The sequence below is a fragment of the Theropithecus gelada genome, chromosome 3, assembly GCF_003255815.1.
Source record: "Theropithecus gelada isolate Dixy chromosome 3, Tgel_1.0, whole genome shotgun sequence".
In the NCBI taxonomy this organism is placed as follows: Eukaryota; Metazoa; Chordata; class Mammalia; order Primates; family Cercopithecidae; genus Theropithecus; species Theropithecus gelada.
In genome coordinates, this window is record NC_037670.1 from 72314738 (window position 1) to 72331222 (window position 16485).

Consider the following 16485-nt stretch of genomic DNA (forward strand, 5'->3'; position numbering starts at 1 on the left):
CTAGGCTGCTTACTCTCCTGAGTCCTGGAAATCTCTCGTGTTAATTATTACTTTTTCCAGCTGCAGTCATTGTAAACTGTAGTGTGCTTTCCCCCATGGTAATAAATACTTGTGTATTTATGAAGTAATGAAGAAAATGTCGCTGAGCATGAAAGGGTTAATGTTAACAGTCAGGAGAGAAAGACACAGAGTTAAAATCTACTGACATACTCGCACATTCCTAGTGGCTCAACTGCTTTGGATGGAAGAGGCTGAAACTTGGAGTTTGGAGGTTTTGATAATGACTACAGGATGGGCAGGAAAACAAAGATAGAAACTTGGCTAGTTTTGGCTTTGGGTGTCATTTCCATTTCTTGACAGCACAGGGGTGAGAAGCATTTTCGAGCTTTTTCATATTATTTATTTATCCCTTGGAGACTGGCATAATCTACTCACCGCAAACATAAGATAGGGCCAGGGTAGTGATGACTGGAGTTGCAGGCTGCACAGCTCCATTAGGAAATGAAAGTTTGCTTGCAGTGGGGTTTCCTAATCTGAACTTTTATGCCAAGTCTCTGACCTCAGATCTCCATTCAAATGCATCTCCTGGCTCAGAAATGGCTAGGATAATGGCACAGGTATCAGTTTCCTCTTCTACAATTCGTGAAAATGGGTGACTGAGGATTAATGTAAAATCAGTTTAAGAGTGCTTTGAAATATTAACAGATAGTGCTGGACATGAGTGCATACAGGTATGTACACACAGTATACATGGCAAATACCCACTAGACATAAGCTATTAGACAGAAACAGGAAAAGAATTGTTGGATGGGTTGGTGGCATACAGTAGTAAGTAGACAAGCATTTTCTAGTTAGAAAAGCCTTGTAGAACAAACTCTGCCATTTAGGACCTTAGGACCTACTCAACCTCTCCAGACCTCAGTTTCATCATCTCCTTAACACAATAGTCCTTAACTGCATGCAGTTCCCTCCTCCAGGGACATTTGATAAGTCTGGAGACATTCTGATTGTCACAAACTGGAGTGAAGGGGTTCCTACTGGCATCTAGTGGGTAGAGGACAGGGATACTGATAAACATGCTATAGTGCACAAGACAGCCCCCATAACAACTATTCTTAACCCAAAATATCAAAGGCTAAAAAATTCTGTCTTAATGGAATACTAATAATTGTACCTGTCTGAAAAAAAAGCCTTTGTAGCTCTCAATAATATTTGCTATTTTAGTTATGATCATTGCCATTACATTATCACATCCTGAAAAAGAACTCACATTAAAATTACAATATACTTCTAAGGATTGAATATTAAATTCTCCAAGAAACATGTTTGTATTTTAATAAGGGTTTGGGCTGGGCACAGACTCATGTCTGTAATCCCAACACTTTAGGGGGCCGAGGCAGGCAGATCACTTGAGCCCATAAGTTCGAGACCAGCCTGGGCAACAAGGCAAAACCTCATCTCTACAAAAAATAAAAAAATTAGCCAGGCAGGTGGCATGTGCCTGTGGTCCCAGCTATGCAGGAGGCTGAGGTGCAAGGATCGCTTGAGCCCAGGGAGTTAAAGCTGCAGTGAGCCATGATCGCACCACAGCACTCCAGCATGAGTGACAGAGTGAGACCCTATCTCAAAAAAATAAATAAAAATAAAAATAAGGGTTTAGGTAGATAACAAAATGAAATAAATGATTAAAATGGAGAAAGTCTAAGGCATCTTAAGGCAATTCAGTATCTGGGCTATTTTGGTGCAGATGGCAATTGTAATACCCCTCAACAATGCCCCATAAGCATTCATCCTGAAAACAAGATTTACATCATAAAACAAAGGGGATAGTCAGCACAAATGTGTCTGCTCTTCAAGCCAAAGTGACTACAACTGAGCCCGTGACCAAGTGATACTGGTCTATCCAATCCCCCAAAACATCTCTAGCCACTTGGTGCAAATTCTTTCAGTACTTCTAGAACAAAGGTAGCCATTTCATCTCAGAAAGTTCAGAGCCATTTCCTAGCCATGATGTCTTTTTAAAAGAGGGATCTGACTACTGATGGCAAGAATTGTTTTATATCTTCTTCAGTTTGCTTAACAGGAAACAAACTGTTGGAAAGAGGACAAATTTGTATCTTTCTCATTGACTTCACCAAGGGCAAGGCTCTATTTAGCAACCAGCAAGAACAATGTAGAAATTGTTCACTAACAACGTGAATCACTTTCAGACAATCCCCAGAAAATCTGGGATAAGTTAGGTGGAAGAGAGATAGATGACAGTATGTGGAAAACGTTATTTATGAAAGTTAATAAAAATTTCTACTGCAAAGGAAATACTAGAGACAAAATTGAAAAGCCTGACATTGAGAATGAAGCTTATTCCAAGCTGATTCTGAGATGCAAACAAGCAAAGGGCCAATTCATTAAGTGCCAAGTTCAAGAAAGGGATGGCAGCCCAGAGCTACAGCTGGAGAAGTTCCTCTCCTCAGGGTTTTGCCAGGAGCCTGCTCACATGCGTTGCAAACCATCACAGATATGTCAGGGCAGACCCAACATCCTTGCTGAACTTTCTCCACATCAGCTTTTCGCAGGATGGAAACAAGTTGGTAGGTTTAGGACTAAAGGCAATCTTCCTCATTCACACTTGAGGCCTTTGACAGAAACTTTCAAAATGGAAAATGAAAATAGAAGCCAGTCAAAATCAAGATCTCAAGTTTTACAACATCTGGAGATCCCTTTTAAGGACAATAGCTGATAAAACCAGAAATGAACTTAAGTGAAAATGCACTATAAGAAATATCTAGATACACATTGGCTATGCAATGGATCCTGACATCTTTAATTTGTTTGAGCTGTGGGAATGTTTTCAAAAAGAATGGTGAGAACACAGCAGGACAATGTTTTTTTGTGAGCGCAGGACACTGTTTTGTGAGGTTGAAATGAAATTGTTTTAAATTAGTGATTGAAAGAAGTGTCTTTCCTTAGAACTTTCCCAGGTCATGAAAATAGCAAACATTTTAATGGTGTTCATGTAACTGGATTAGGGAAGAAATAAATACCAGCTAATGCACCAATGAGGTAAAGGTGAGCTTCCAAAATTCTAATACTAAGGAATACACTGAACATCAGGTTGAAATAAAAAGTCAGGCTTTCTTGACCGGCTGATATTTATTTCATTATTATATCTGATAGCAAATGTGTCCAGGTGATTCATGCTTCTTCAGAGGCAGTATAGCACAGTAGCCAAATACTGTTATCTCTGAAGCCCAAAAGCCTGGGTTCAAATCTCAGCTCTGAAACTAGTCATGTGACTTTAGGAAACTTACTTAACCTCTCTGGCCCTCAGTTTCTTCATCTGTTAAGTGGGGATAATGATGGCACTACCTTATATGGTTACAGTTTCAAAAATTCAATGCATGAATGCATGTAAAGCATTTGGAAAAGCGCCTGAAAGTGTGCTCTCAATTCTAGGTCTCATCTCATCTGCACAAAGGCCCTGTGAGTTAAGTACCATCCATCATTCTCATCTCATGAATAAGGAAAGGGAGGCTTTGCTAGGTCAATTAACTTGTCCAAGTTCACACAGCTCATAAGTGGTGGAACCAGTACTTGAAAAACTTCTATCACGAGTTAAAGCCCAAGCTCATAATCACTCACAAAATAATGTATTTGGGGAAATGACTGTGAAGAGTTGGTCTATTGTACTGCAGGAAACAATGGCTACTAGGGCGGAAATAAGGAACATTCTTCGTTTAAGAAGTAGCTCCTGATGACCCTCCAGGAGACATTCACAACTTCTTTCCTCTCTCCAAAGCCCATATAGTAGAGATGAAGTAATATGATTTCAAAGATGACCCCTACTAGCTCAGTCAAACTAAACTTCTCTTAAACAGGTCACTTTCCTGACACTTAGCACAAAGCAGGAATATCTCAAGCAATTCTTCTTCCCCTTACTCAACCAATTCTCAAGAATGTGTCTCTCTCATCACAACTGTGTGTCTCACTGGTAGAATTAGACCATGAGCCCATTTCAGCTGGCTTCTAGGTGAAGGAAAGGAGGCCTAGCAGGTTCTTGCTGAGTTTTTAAATGAAGTTTAGAGTTGGTGCCTGAGCCCTTTCTGTAACTATTTTGCTTCTGGAATCCTCTCTCCAGTACAACTATCCCTGTGTTCCAGGAAGCCAGGCTCTATGAACTGTTCTTGGGTTAGCCAAAGTGTGTGCTGCAGTAGTATATTCTACTCCATCATTAAATTCTACAGCTCTAATTTTCTCATCCAGTTTCACCTCCAGAAAGGCTCCCATTCTCTTAATACACAGTACGAGACCCTTTGCATCTTCACTGGCTGTACCATGGAAGTCCAAAAAATCAGGACTGGCAAGCTTTCAAATGTTGCTTCTGTTGTTCTTACTTCCTGAACCTGAAGCAGCTTCTTCATTTCCCTATTCTATCCCCCAATGCTTAAAGTCATACCCTTACTCTCAGGGGAAGACTTAAATGTCCCACCTTCACTGTAGTTTTCATAGAACTGAATATCTGTGTTCCCTGCAAAACAGAACTGTTACCTTGTCTGCACCCCTCAGTTGTTCGTGATCCCCTCTAAGTACCACTACCATGCCACTTAAGGCAATGTATCAAGCCCTTTCTCTGCTCAGCATCTAGCATAGTCTTGAGACATAACAGACACTGAATAGGGTTTACTGAGACATTATTAACGAGTGACTAGGATAGGTGAGGCAGAGGTGATACAGCGAAAGAGCCTAATATTTGGTATTAGAGACATCTAGGTTCAAATTCTGGCTTTATCACCTCATATGGCAAGACCTCTACAAACCTCTGTTTATCTATGAAATAGATCATTTCATTAAAAGAATTCAATGAGAAAGGGTTGTAAATATTTTTGCTACATGGTGAGCACTTAACAAATTTTTGTGTCTCTTGAAATCTGCCCACATTTTCTTCTCTTTATATTCCTCCTTCCCCAAACTCCATGCCATTTCCTCTCCCTAGAAAAGAGGAAGGTGGTTGTTAAAAGTTTAGATAAAAGAGAATTCTAATGACAAATTTTAGGAGAGTTCATCCAAACAGACTCTAAGAAAGAAAGCTATCCACTCGACTTGAATACTATAAATCTAATGTCAAGAAAGGTTCTAGTATGAAGATAAAGATAGGATTCTTAAGCCAAGACTTTAATAATTTCTGGCTGCCATCACTGAGTGGATATAGTAGGCTGTCTCGGTTTGGGGCTCCATTAAACTTTTGATATATCTAGTGTATATCTAACATATATCAAAAGTTTATATCTGATTCCACACTCACCAGAAAACTGGGTCTGACTTCTGGGAAGAATTATTGATCATGCTGATTTCAATTCTTTCTAAACCCCAATGGCTATGATAGCTCGTGATCAGTAAGAAACATGGCTTCTGGGTGTGATCCAGTGGTGAGGAGAAAAAGTTCTGTCTTATATCAGTACTAAAGGCAAGAAAAAAAAAAAAGTTTCTCACATAAATTAATCAAGTAGTTTTCAGGAGTCTACCACAGTCTTATACACACTGTAGGTTCATAAGAGAAAATATTGATTGACCTTGAGCCCAAAAACCATTCTTGCATCTTCAAGTAGAGGGCCAGGTCATTCCAGGATTTCATGTAGCTCCATTTGTTTCCTGTTTCTATAGAATCCGTCTTCATTCTTTGAGATTCTTAGTTCTCCAACAGTAGGAAGCCCCAATATCAGTTTTTCCTGAGTCTTCCTTTTCTATTCCAGAGGAAAATCAGACAGCCAAGTGCAAAAGGCCCAAGTATATTTGGTCCAGATGGGCTCTTGCCTTTTCCTCTGGAAAAGAACCAGACCTTGAGGGTGCCTGTCAGTGACTTCTAGTTACAATTTTTAGGTCTTCCTAAGATTTCAGCTCAAATGTTTATACGGATGGCCAGGTGTGCTGGCTGCTGCCTATAATCTCAGCACTTTGGGAGGCCGAGGAGGGTGGATTGCTTGAGCCCAGGAATTCAAGATCAGCCTGGACAACACTGTGAAATGCCATTTCTACAAAAAAATACAAAAATTAGTCAGGCAGTTAGGCATCTTGGCACGTGCCTGTAGTCCCAGCTACTCGGGAGGCTGAGGTGGGAAGATCACCTGAGCCGAGGAGGTCAGAGGTTGCAGTGCGCTGAGATCAAGCTACTGCACTCCAGCCTGAGCAACAGAGTTTCACCTTGTCTCAAAATAAAAAATTATAGGGATGAATTGATCTCTCTATATGTTGCTATTCAATTAATATGACTTACAGCAAGAATAACGAGAAAGTAGTTTTAAAATAATTAACATAGTAAGCATAATATACCTATTAATATAATTAATGTATTGGGCAATAATTAACATAATTAGGCATGGGGAAGAAGTTAAGTGCTTAAAAAAGGTAATATTCGATTTATAGAGTACATCTAAAGGTAGCTAGAAAGTCTACTTAAGGTTCTAAAACGTTTTATAAACTGTTTTTTTAGCAGAAGTCTACTCATGTCACAAAAATATTCTTGTTCATACATATAATGATATTGTGAATACAACAACTTTAAGGCAACAGTCCCAGACAACCAAATTGTAACCATTATGTTTACCATCTTGGCCCATATCCCAAGCTCCACATGTTTTCAGCATCCTTTTTGGACTCAACAATAAGGGCTCAACTATGAAGACTCCTTTATGTTACTACTACAAATGCAAAGAGAACAAATCCATTTATCTAAATATGAATTTGAAATTCTTTGTAGTATGGTGACCATATGCACGGATTCTCAGAAAGCAAAAGACAAATATTCATTTCCCACTCTGTGGAAGTACTTTAGGTTTCTGACATGGGGAACTGATCCTATTAAGTGGTAATTTACAGTGGCTACTTATTGCTTAAATGTGGAAAATCCATAGGGGTAAGTCATAGGAATTAAGGAAGAGAGTACCCTGAGTAAAATAATATGCACAGCTAATCCTTATGACTCACTCAGTATCCTTCCCCCCAATCCCCCCATCCTTCAATCCAGCCACCCCACCCCTCCCACTCAATTAAGTGAAACTGCCCAGCCAGTTTGGCTGCTACAAGAATATGAGTTGGAGCAGATGTAGTCTGTTTAGAAGAAGTGGGCCTTTTGCCATGGTTTCATCTCATTTGCACCAGGATTCCACTAGAAGATTCTCTGCGTTGGCTATGTGATGCCCTTCATACAGTGTGAAGGAAGTAGAAGTCAGGAAAGAATTTTGTCCTTACGGAAGATCAGCAGGAGTAGAAAGCCTCTGTCTGAAATCTGAGAGGATTATGTTCCATTAAAGTTGCTAAATATTGTCATTGGAAAATTACTCATGATAATCCTCTTTCTTCTGAAAGTGACATTCTAAACAAACTATGGTCTTTCTGCTTTGCTTAGAAATCTATGATTTTCTTAAAAAATTTAGACATAGAAAAGGTAAAAAAGATTGCCTTCGTGATATTTTTATTTTCCCCAGAACTTGGGGGCTCATTGCTTGCTATCCACTGGACACGTAAGCCTTCTCTAGAACAACGAGATGTCTGCTCCACCCAAGGCTACCTTTTCTATTACTTGACAGGCTAAAAATTAGTAAACACACAGGCAAAAATGAAGGGCAATGTGAATTGGAACCCGTATTGGTTTGCAGCTTTCTGAACATGTCTTAACCTACAAGAAGTTTTTAAAGAAACTTTAAGTTGGATCTTTGCCTCAGAAAAATAAGTCTCTCCCTTTCCTTCCTTCCTTGATAAACTGAACCAGCAATAGTCTATGTAAAAACTACCACATTTGCTACACTCCATAGTCCTTTAAGTTAGCCTTTACATAAATCCATTTCTTTTCAGAATTCAGTAGCGTGATGGGGTAAAGATTTAGAATCTTTACTCTCTCCAAAAATTTTTTAAAAATATGAACAGAGAATTTAAATACTAATTTTCCCTACAAATATGCTACTTTTAATTTAATTTAGTAATTTCTATCATGTGCTTGTGTAAATTATTTTTTCTAACTCAAAAAGATACAATTTCAACATAGGAAATTTGTAACATGCAGAGATACGTTTTTTAAAAGGGGAAAGTTAGCCCTAACTTTTATATCACAATCTCATTCCCAAACACCATTAGTGTTAAGACTTGAGTGTATTTCCTTTGAAATTTTTTATTTTTCATATTGTCTTTAATATAGTGACCAACATGTGCTAGAAATTTTGTAACTTATTTTCTTTTAAATATTATATAAATTTTTTTTAGCAGTCTGATAACAATCTGTAATTCAGATACAACTGCTTAGAGGCTTTGGGAATTGTTTTTAAATTTTTACTATTACATGATATCTTAGGGACAAATATAATTTCAAGACAAATGGAAGTCCCAGGGCAACTATTCCACTGACTGGGTACAAGACTTGGATTGTAATTTCTTGGGGCAAATGTGAACTCAGAAGCAAAATTCCTATCATGAAACATATCACTATAAATCTCTGGTAACAGAGAGACCCTTTTCTGACTCTACTGATCCAGGAATCTGTGTAACAGAGAAAGACTGGGTCTCTAACGGCATCGATTGCAACGTTGACACGTGGAAGAAAGTTGAACCTGTTGGGCCAAGACTGATTGTGCCACGGGAGTCCCAAGGTCTTTGCTTATCAAAGGACTAATAATTACTGACCATTGCATTAAGAATACTATTGAGATTACAGATTTTTATAAGAGTATCCAAATTAAGTCTTAACATCTTGAATGTTCAATAAAAACTGTAGAAGAATGAATAGTTCCAAATTACCAAACTGCTTGGTAATTTGATGGCAAATAAACTGGTGGCTAAAAAAGTTGGGGGGCCCTGTAATTCCAAATACACACAAAAGAAATGAACAAAAATAAATTATCTCCACCATTTCCAAGTATAGCCACCGCCTCTCTGCTTCAAGCTTGCTCACTCATAGAACCTGAAAGCCTTTAGAGAAGCCTGGGGAAGGAGTTCCTAAGAAGCTTGCCATAAGTCTTCTGAAGTCTGTATGGGTGTAGGTGGCACAAATTAAAAATAGAGGCTAGTGCTTGCTTCTCATCTAGAGATGACTGAGGAACTGAGATCTGTTGGATCAGCTCATGCCAATAGGACACAAAGGGGCTATAACAGTATGGTGTTTGTGGGAAGCAAAATTGTGGGTATACCCATTCCAGTTCTCTACGAAACTTTGAGGGTGGAAAGAACTCAGCGGTTCCTCAGCTCCTTATAAAGGAACACAGAGGTTACAGGGGATATGGGTGCTGTGGGGCCACCAAATAGCCACCAGAAAAGGTAGAAGGGACTAGACCATCAACTATTGATGCAGCTAAAAAATAATTAATCTGCCACTCCCTGGGAGGGAGCTGGAGTAAAACTGAAAGTCTTCTCAAGAAATTACAACTACTACATCAAGAGAGTCCACCAGTGTCAGAGAAAAGGAGACAAAACTCAAAACAAGAATTTCTGCTTAAATGTCTGCTTTCTCCATGTCCCCTTCTGCCAGTGGAGCTAGCCCTTGCTTGGAGAGCGACAATTAGACGTGGTAGGTTGAACACAGTGTTTATTATTCTTCCCTCATAATTCTCCACCAAAATGACAGTAGAGATTTTTTTTTTGTGAAGAACAAACCTAGAAGGGCAAAGAGAAGAGGAGTAGAAATAACAGATGATGATAGATGGTAACAACATTTTATAGGTTGAAAATGCAGTGGATAAGCGGTAATCAACTTAGAAGATGGGAAAAAATGAAACTGTGGGTTGGGGGTGGGGGCAGTGAGAAAGAAGCCAGTTCAAACATGTGAATCCTAGGACCGGAGTAACCTGAGGAAGGTGGGTGTGCAGGGTAACACTGAAAACAGGAGCATTGGCTCAAAGTTTGTAAATAGGTGATTGCCCCTCCCCCCTGCTTTCTAGCAGTTTTGAACATAGAAGCTATAGGTTTTGTAACACCATCCACAGCTGGTAACAAAAATGATTTTCCATGCAGAAAACCAAGACAATTAACTGAAAATTCACATGCCAAATATGACATTCCCTATCCTCCTTCCCCGACTGGGCTCCTAGAACAAAGACAATTAGGTTTAAATCCCACAGGCAGAGATGTGTAGAATTTCCCTCTAGAGAACTGAACAGACCAAGAGAATGGATGTGTAGATCCTCTTATTTGGGGTCCTTCAATGAAAAAGCCAGCTTTCCATCTTATCTGCTTCCACTCAAGAAGCTGCTAGTCGTCAAATCCTGCTCACACATACAAAGCTCCCAGTCAGCTTATCAGTGCCACACTCTGAAATAGCAATAGTCAATGTTGTCTTTCTGTGTATCAAGCACCATTCTAAGCACGTTTTAATTTTTATGCAAATTAATTTCTTTATGTATATATATTAATGTTTTTCATATATACATATAAACTTAATTACTACTTTATACCAGTTTTAGAAGTAAGTACCATTACTATTCTCATTTTTCAGTCAGGAAAGTAAAGTACATAAAAGTAACTTGCTCAAGGTCACAAGCTACTAAGTAGTATGGCTAGTTTCACCGTCTTTCAGTTTTTATCTAGAGCTCATGCTTCTAACCTGTACATCTCACTGCCTCAAACATGACAATAGAGACAAAGTGAAGCAAAAAAGGGAAACAATGGAACAGGAAACCAGAACCAGAAGAAAAGTATAACCAACTATACCACATTTACTCAGGTAAAACATTATAATCATAAAAAAATAAAAACAGGATGCTTTTTCATTCAGAGAACGAGAGTATGAATGCAGACAATTGGATAGATGAGCTATAAAATAGAATTACAGAACTAAAAGAGATAGAAAACTAGAATGATCTATCTAGAAAGTAACAACAGATTGAGCTGTGGTGTGAAATTCTCAAATAATTAATATAAGAAAACTTCCAAATTGCTTGAATTTTTTTCAGTAGAGATGAGGCCTTGCTACATTGGCCAGGCTGGTCTCAAACTTCTGACCTCAAGGGATCCTCCAACCTTGGTCGCACAAAGTGCTGAGATTACAGGCATGAGCCATGCGTGAGGCCTAAAACTTATGAGTAAATGAGTCAAAGAATACCCAACTAGCACAAGGTTTGACAAAAGATCTACACTAAAACATATTACTGAGAAATAGTCACCAGATATTAAAAGATTATTTTTAAAGTTTCTAGAAGGGAAAAAAAACCACAATCAAAAGATGAAGAATTAGAATGGGATGAGGCATGCAACAGCAACTCTGAAGGTAGAAGAGGACTGGCATCTGGCCAATTACCAATCAAAGGTGGTAATCAAAGATGGGATAAAGATGCATGCAAATCTCTACAAAATTATATCGTATGTATCTTTTTCCAGTAGGAAAACAGGGTTCTAGAAAATGGTCCTAAGTTGATGGTGAGAGGACAATTCAGGAAGACAGTCGAACAGCAATGTCTATAGAGAATTAATCCACATCAGAGTGACAGGATAGAGGGCTTCAAGAGGGATGTCTTTAGGTAAATTATAATTTGTAAATTTCTTGATTTTTAAAAATTGTATCACGCAGTTTTACATCTCTAGTAGAGAATTTAGGTCTGAATTACTAGAACAAACACAGAAAATTAAGCAGTATATGAATGAAGTCAAATTGTTAAATTCAGGAAAATACTCACAAAGGCTGGGTATGTTGGCTCACACCTGTAATCCCAGCACTTTGGGAGGCAGAGGCAGGTGGACCACTTAAGGTCAGGAGTTTGAGACCAGCCTGGCCAACATGGTAAAACCCCATCTCTACTAAAAAAAAAAAAAAAAAAAAAAAAAAAAATTACACACACACAAATTAGCCAGGCACAATGGCACATGCCTGTAATCCCAGCTCCTTGGGAGGCTAAGGGGGGAGAACTGCTTGAACTCAGGAGGCGGAGGTTGCAGTGAGCCAAGATCACACCACTACACTCCAGCCTGGGCAACAGAGCAGGATTCTGTCTCAACAACAACAACAACCATGAAAACTCATAAAACACTACGTGTCTCAACTATGAGAAACATTTATATACTCATAGTAATGTAAATATTAGTTAGCTACTTATTTAACCAAAATAGTGATATAAGATTATACTGGGAAGGGAGAGAGAGAAGCAGGTTGTGAGTTGTGTAGAAAATGGAACAAAAGAGCTAAATCCTCACTGTCCATGGAACAGAATAAATGTCTAAAATTCAAAAAATATTAGGAAATAGTATTAATTTTATTATTTAGAAATATAGATATAATTAGCAGAATAAATAACTTCCAGAGTTTTCCAGAGACAAGAATCTGAAGAGGAGAGGTGGCACAAGGTTATGCTGTTCTTCATTATAAATCTATCCATACTACTTGTTTCTTCAAACCATATGTATGAATTACTTTGATAAAAATGTTTTTAAAAATTACAAGAAAGGCTTTTTAAAGAGTGGGGTAGAGTCTCCGAAATGGAATCTAAGTAAAATGGAATGCCTCTTTGCATCTCTGTCCATTAAACAACACATGACTATGGCAGAGAGAATAATGGCTCCCCAAAGATGCTATGTCCTAATACCCGAAACCTGGGATGTAAATGAACAAGGATGGATGTAATTAAGGTCTCAAACCTTGATATGGAGAAATTATCCTGGATTATCCTTTCCTGGCTGCAGGAAGTGAGATGCAATAAGAGAAGGGCTCAACTCACCCTTGCTGCTCCTTGAAGATGAAGGAAGGGGCCATGAGCCAAGGAATGCAACAGGCTTTAGAAGCCAGAGACAACCTTCTATTGACAATCAGCAAAGAAAACAGGGACCTTGGTCATACAACCACAAGGATTTGAAATCTGCCAATAACACACATGATCAAGGAAATGGCTTTTTCCCCCCAAAGCCTCCAGAAAGGAATACATCTGCCAGCATCTTGATTTTAGCCTGGTGAGACCTATGTGAGACTTCTGACCTACAAAACTGTTAGATAATACATTTGTTTTGTTTAAAGCCACGACACTTCTGGAACTTTGTGATGGCAATAACAGAAAACTAATACAGACTGCCAAATCCCAAGCCATTTCACGCAGTTACCTACTTAAGTGACAATGTCTGAGAGTGAATGTTGACACTTAATATGCTCAATAAACACATGAACTTAAAATTCACTACAGAGATTGTCTCATCTTCTCAACATAATTGACAAGGGTCAACTGAGAGTCAAGCAATGGAGTATCCATCTCCCCACCACAGGCTGATCAGTAGTTTTTAGCACAGCCAAGATGTCTGAAGGTTCCCACAGTGGGAAAGGGAACTTCTAACAACCAAATTTCTTCCGCATTCTTCCACTAGAGCCATTTCTCAAATGCATCCAAACCAGTGGGATGTGTTTGTGATGGAAATTAAACATTTATAAGCACCCAAGATAAAAAAGCACAAGCTCAGACTTCAGAAGTCTGCCCTGAAGAAAGGAAGGGGGTGGTCTTGAGCACAGGTGGAAAAACTAACCTTTTCTCACAGCCCTCTGAGAAGCGACATTTGTAGAAGTTTCAGGGCTATATAGGCTTTAACAAAAGATGTTGTCCTTCACTTCAAGCTGACAACCAGCAAATCAGGAAAATCGCCCTGATCACTTTCTTAACTAGAACATAAAAGCCTCTTGGAATTAATAAAGAATGACTGAGAAATTGTCTTTATTAAAATTTCTATTTTCAGAAAAAGTCAAGGGTTACTTTTTTTTTTAAGCAGAAAAGTCATCTAAAGTAAATTTTAAAAGGATAATTTACTGATATAAAGTGAGTAAAGTAAATTGACAAATTTAAAAAATGCAAAGGAATCCTATTTCACTACTGACAGGGCACAAGTTCCAAAAACTGTTGAAAGAAGAACAATAACAAAAATGGAAGTAACCTTTTCCATTTTAACAATACACACTGACCTTTCATTTCAAACAGATCTTTTCCTTTGGGAGACACCAAAAATGTAGAAGAAATGAGATAAATATAACTTAGGTCCACATTCACAAAACAGAAAAAGAATGATTCTGTTCAAGCTATGTAAATCAAACAAAAAATTAACTCTTCTCCTTCTTCCCACAGAAAGTAGGTGAATTTTTTGCGGGGAGTGGGGAGGGGATGGGAGGGAGTCAGTTTTCTATGAAACCTTAATAGACATAGAAAAAAATAAAGCGTTTTTCTTATTCTCACACATCAGTAAATACAATACTTCTGACTCCAGATGTGTGGGGATTTCTTCCCATACACCAAGCAATGAGTTCTCCAGTGGACATCAACTGAGTGCTCTGTAATTCTACTCAGTGCTGATATTATCTACCTGGAGACAACAAGAGATCACACAGATTAAAGCTCAGTCCCACAAAACTGCCTCCCACTTCAGATGCCAGTCACAAGCCCTAGGTTATGACCTGTGCTTCTAACTGACGGGCTATAAAAGGTTTCTGGTCCCCCTTCTTGGGTTTGATTAATTTGCTTGAGCAGCTCAGAGAAGTCTGGTAAATGCTGCTTGCATTTACTTTTTATTACAAAGGATGCTACAAAGGATACAAATGAGCAGCCAGATGAAAGAGATGCACAGGGTGGGGAATGGGAGAAGGGACACAGAGCTTCCATGCCCTTTCCAGGCTGAGATGGAGCAGGGATCCCTCTTTTAGGGGCCTGCGGGGGACCCTGAAGCATGGAAATAAAGGAAAATCCTGAGTTCCTTCAAGGGAAATTCCAGGCACCTAGCTAACCATGAGAAGTAAATAAGCAATTTGATAAGCAACAAGGTAATACTAGCCTAAAACAATTGCTAAGGAAGTTAGTCACAAGAATGTTTGGTTCTCTATAGAAACTCAAGATATCTTCACATGCACCCCTGACTTGTTTTTCAGAAACCCAGACCCCCACCAAGCAGATCTGCCTGCACGAAAAACTGAGGGCTGAACTCTGACCACTGTTCTCTATTCCAAATTTCTTCCTGAGGGCCTGGAGGAAGTCATGTCCGTGAGCTAGAGCTAATATTCTTTTTTGCTGATCCCTAATTTTAAACAAAGCTTCATGTCCTGAACCAGCCACAAATGAGAAAAGCTTTGAATCCACCTCTGACCTGTGGGTCCCCTACTTCAAGAGGTCCTGCCTTTTGCGGTCAAACCAATGTGTATGGTCCATGTTTTGATTTATGACTTTGCCGGTAACTTCTGCTTTCCTGAAATTTATGCGTGCCTTAAAAAACCCTTACCTGCAAGCCATTGAGGAGTTCAAGTGAGAAAGAAGCATCGGCTGCCTGATTTGCCTTGCTTAGCACTCTGCCAATAAATGCCTTCCTTTCTACTCCTGCAAAACCTCGGTGTGTTATCTGGTCTTACTGTACTGAGAAAGTGAGCCCCAGTTGGGTTCTATTACAAAGTGTGCCACTCTCCTGGAACCTCTACCCATTAAGCTATCTGAAAACTCATCTGAACCTTGTTTTGGGTTTTTATGGAGGCTTCATTACATGAACATAATTGATTAAATCATTGGGCACTGGTGATTAGCTCAACCTTCAGCGCCTCTACCCTCCCTAGAGCTTGGGGAGGTGGGGCTGAAAATTCCAACCCTCTAATTAGGCTTTGGTTTTTCTGGTAACCAAACTCATTCTAAATTGTATAGGGGCTGCCAATCACTACTATCTAATGAGTCACGCTGTCTCATTAGCATACAAAAGACACACTAATCACTCTGGAGATTCCAAGGCTTTTAGGTGCTTTCTTTAGAGAAAGACTAAATGTCCTATATATTTCACGATATCACAAACCCCATGGTTCCCAGTATCTGATGTGTATTATAAATGAGGATCCGGATGTTTTGAAGTTAATATCCCAGAGCAAGTCTTCAGTTGTCCATTGCTAGTGAAAACATGCTCGCACTTACAATTTTGCTCAAGTTCAAAGTGCATGAATTTTCCTAATTTTAAATGTGGACATGGTGCTTCATCTCATTACTTATGACTGCCCCTAGCGCCTCACCTACTGTACTACTTTAGAAGATTGCCAACCCCACGTAGAATGATCATGACTACACTGGCCACACATGCCTGATTTGTATATGGTAACGATGGTCACCAAAATCGAAGGGAGCACAGAAAATGCAGAATAGGGGATATGTGATTCCAAGTTAGAAATTTCAAAATTCCCTCCAGACTGGGATTGTACCAATGTAAAATATGAGATTTTTTTCCTCCTGTAAAACTTAATGGAACAAGTAGTTACATCCTTGGGTGGGGAGGGGAGTAGAGTATAATTACCTCTTGAGAAGAGAACACACCCTGGGACTTTCAAGGCACAGTCTTCAGGCCTTTTATTTTTCTTTTACTTCTTTTGTGGGTGTGTAATCCTTTCTTAAACATTTGGTCTACATATGGATAGACCTGTGATTTTAAATGGCCTAATGAGCCTCAGACAGACTTCTAAGTAACACTCATGAATAAGTCAAAGAGAGATTCTCAGATGCTAACATTTATTGTATTGAGATTTTTTTTTGT

The 16485-nt window shown here is 39.0% G+C and overlaps 1 protein-coding gene across 1 annotated transcript in view; it reads right to left on the reverse strand.

The window, feature by feature from the left end:
• SUGCT (succinyl-CoA:glutarate-CoA transferase) overlaps positions 1-16485 on the reverse strand; it is a 736947-nt gene that overhangs the window by 163928 nt on the left and 556534 nt on the right. The window contains 1 exon segment of the mRNA XM_025381064.1: positions 12684-12761. Within this exon segment, the coding sequence (XP_025236849.1) occupies positions 12684-12761 (78 nt within the window).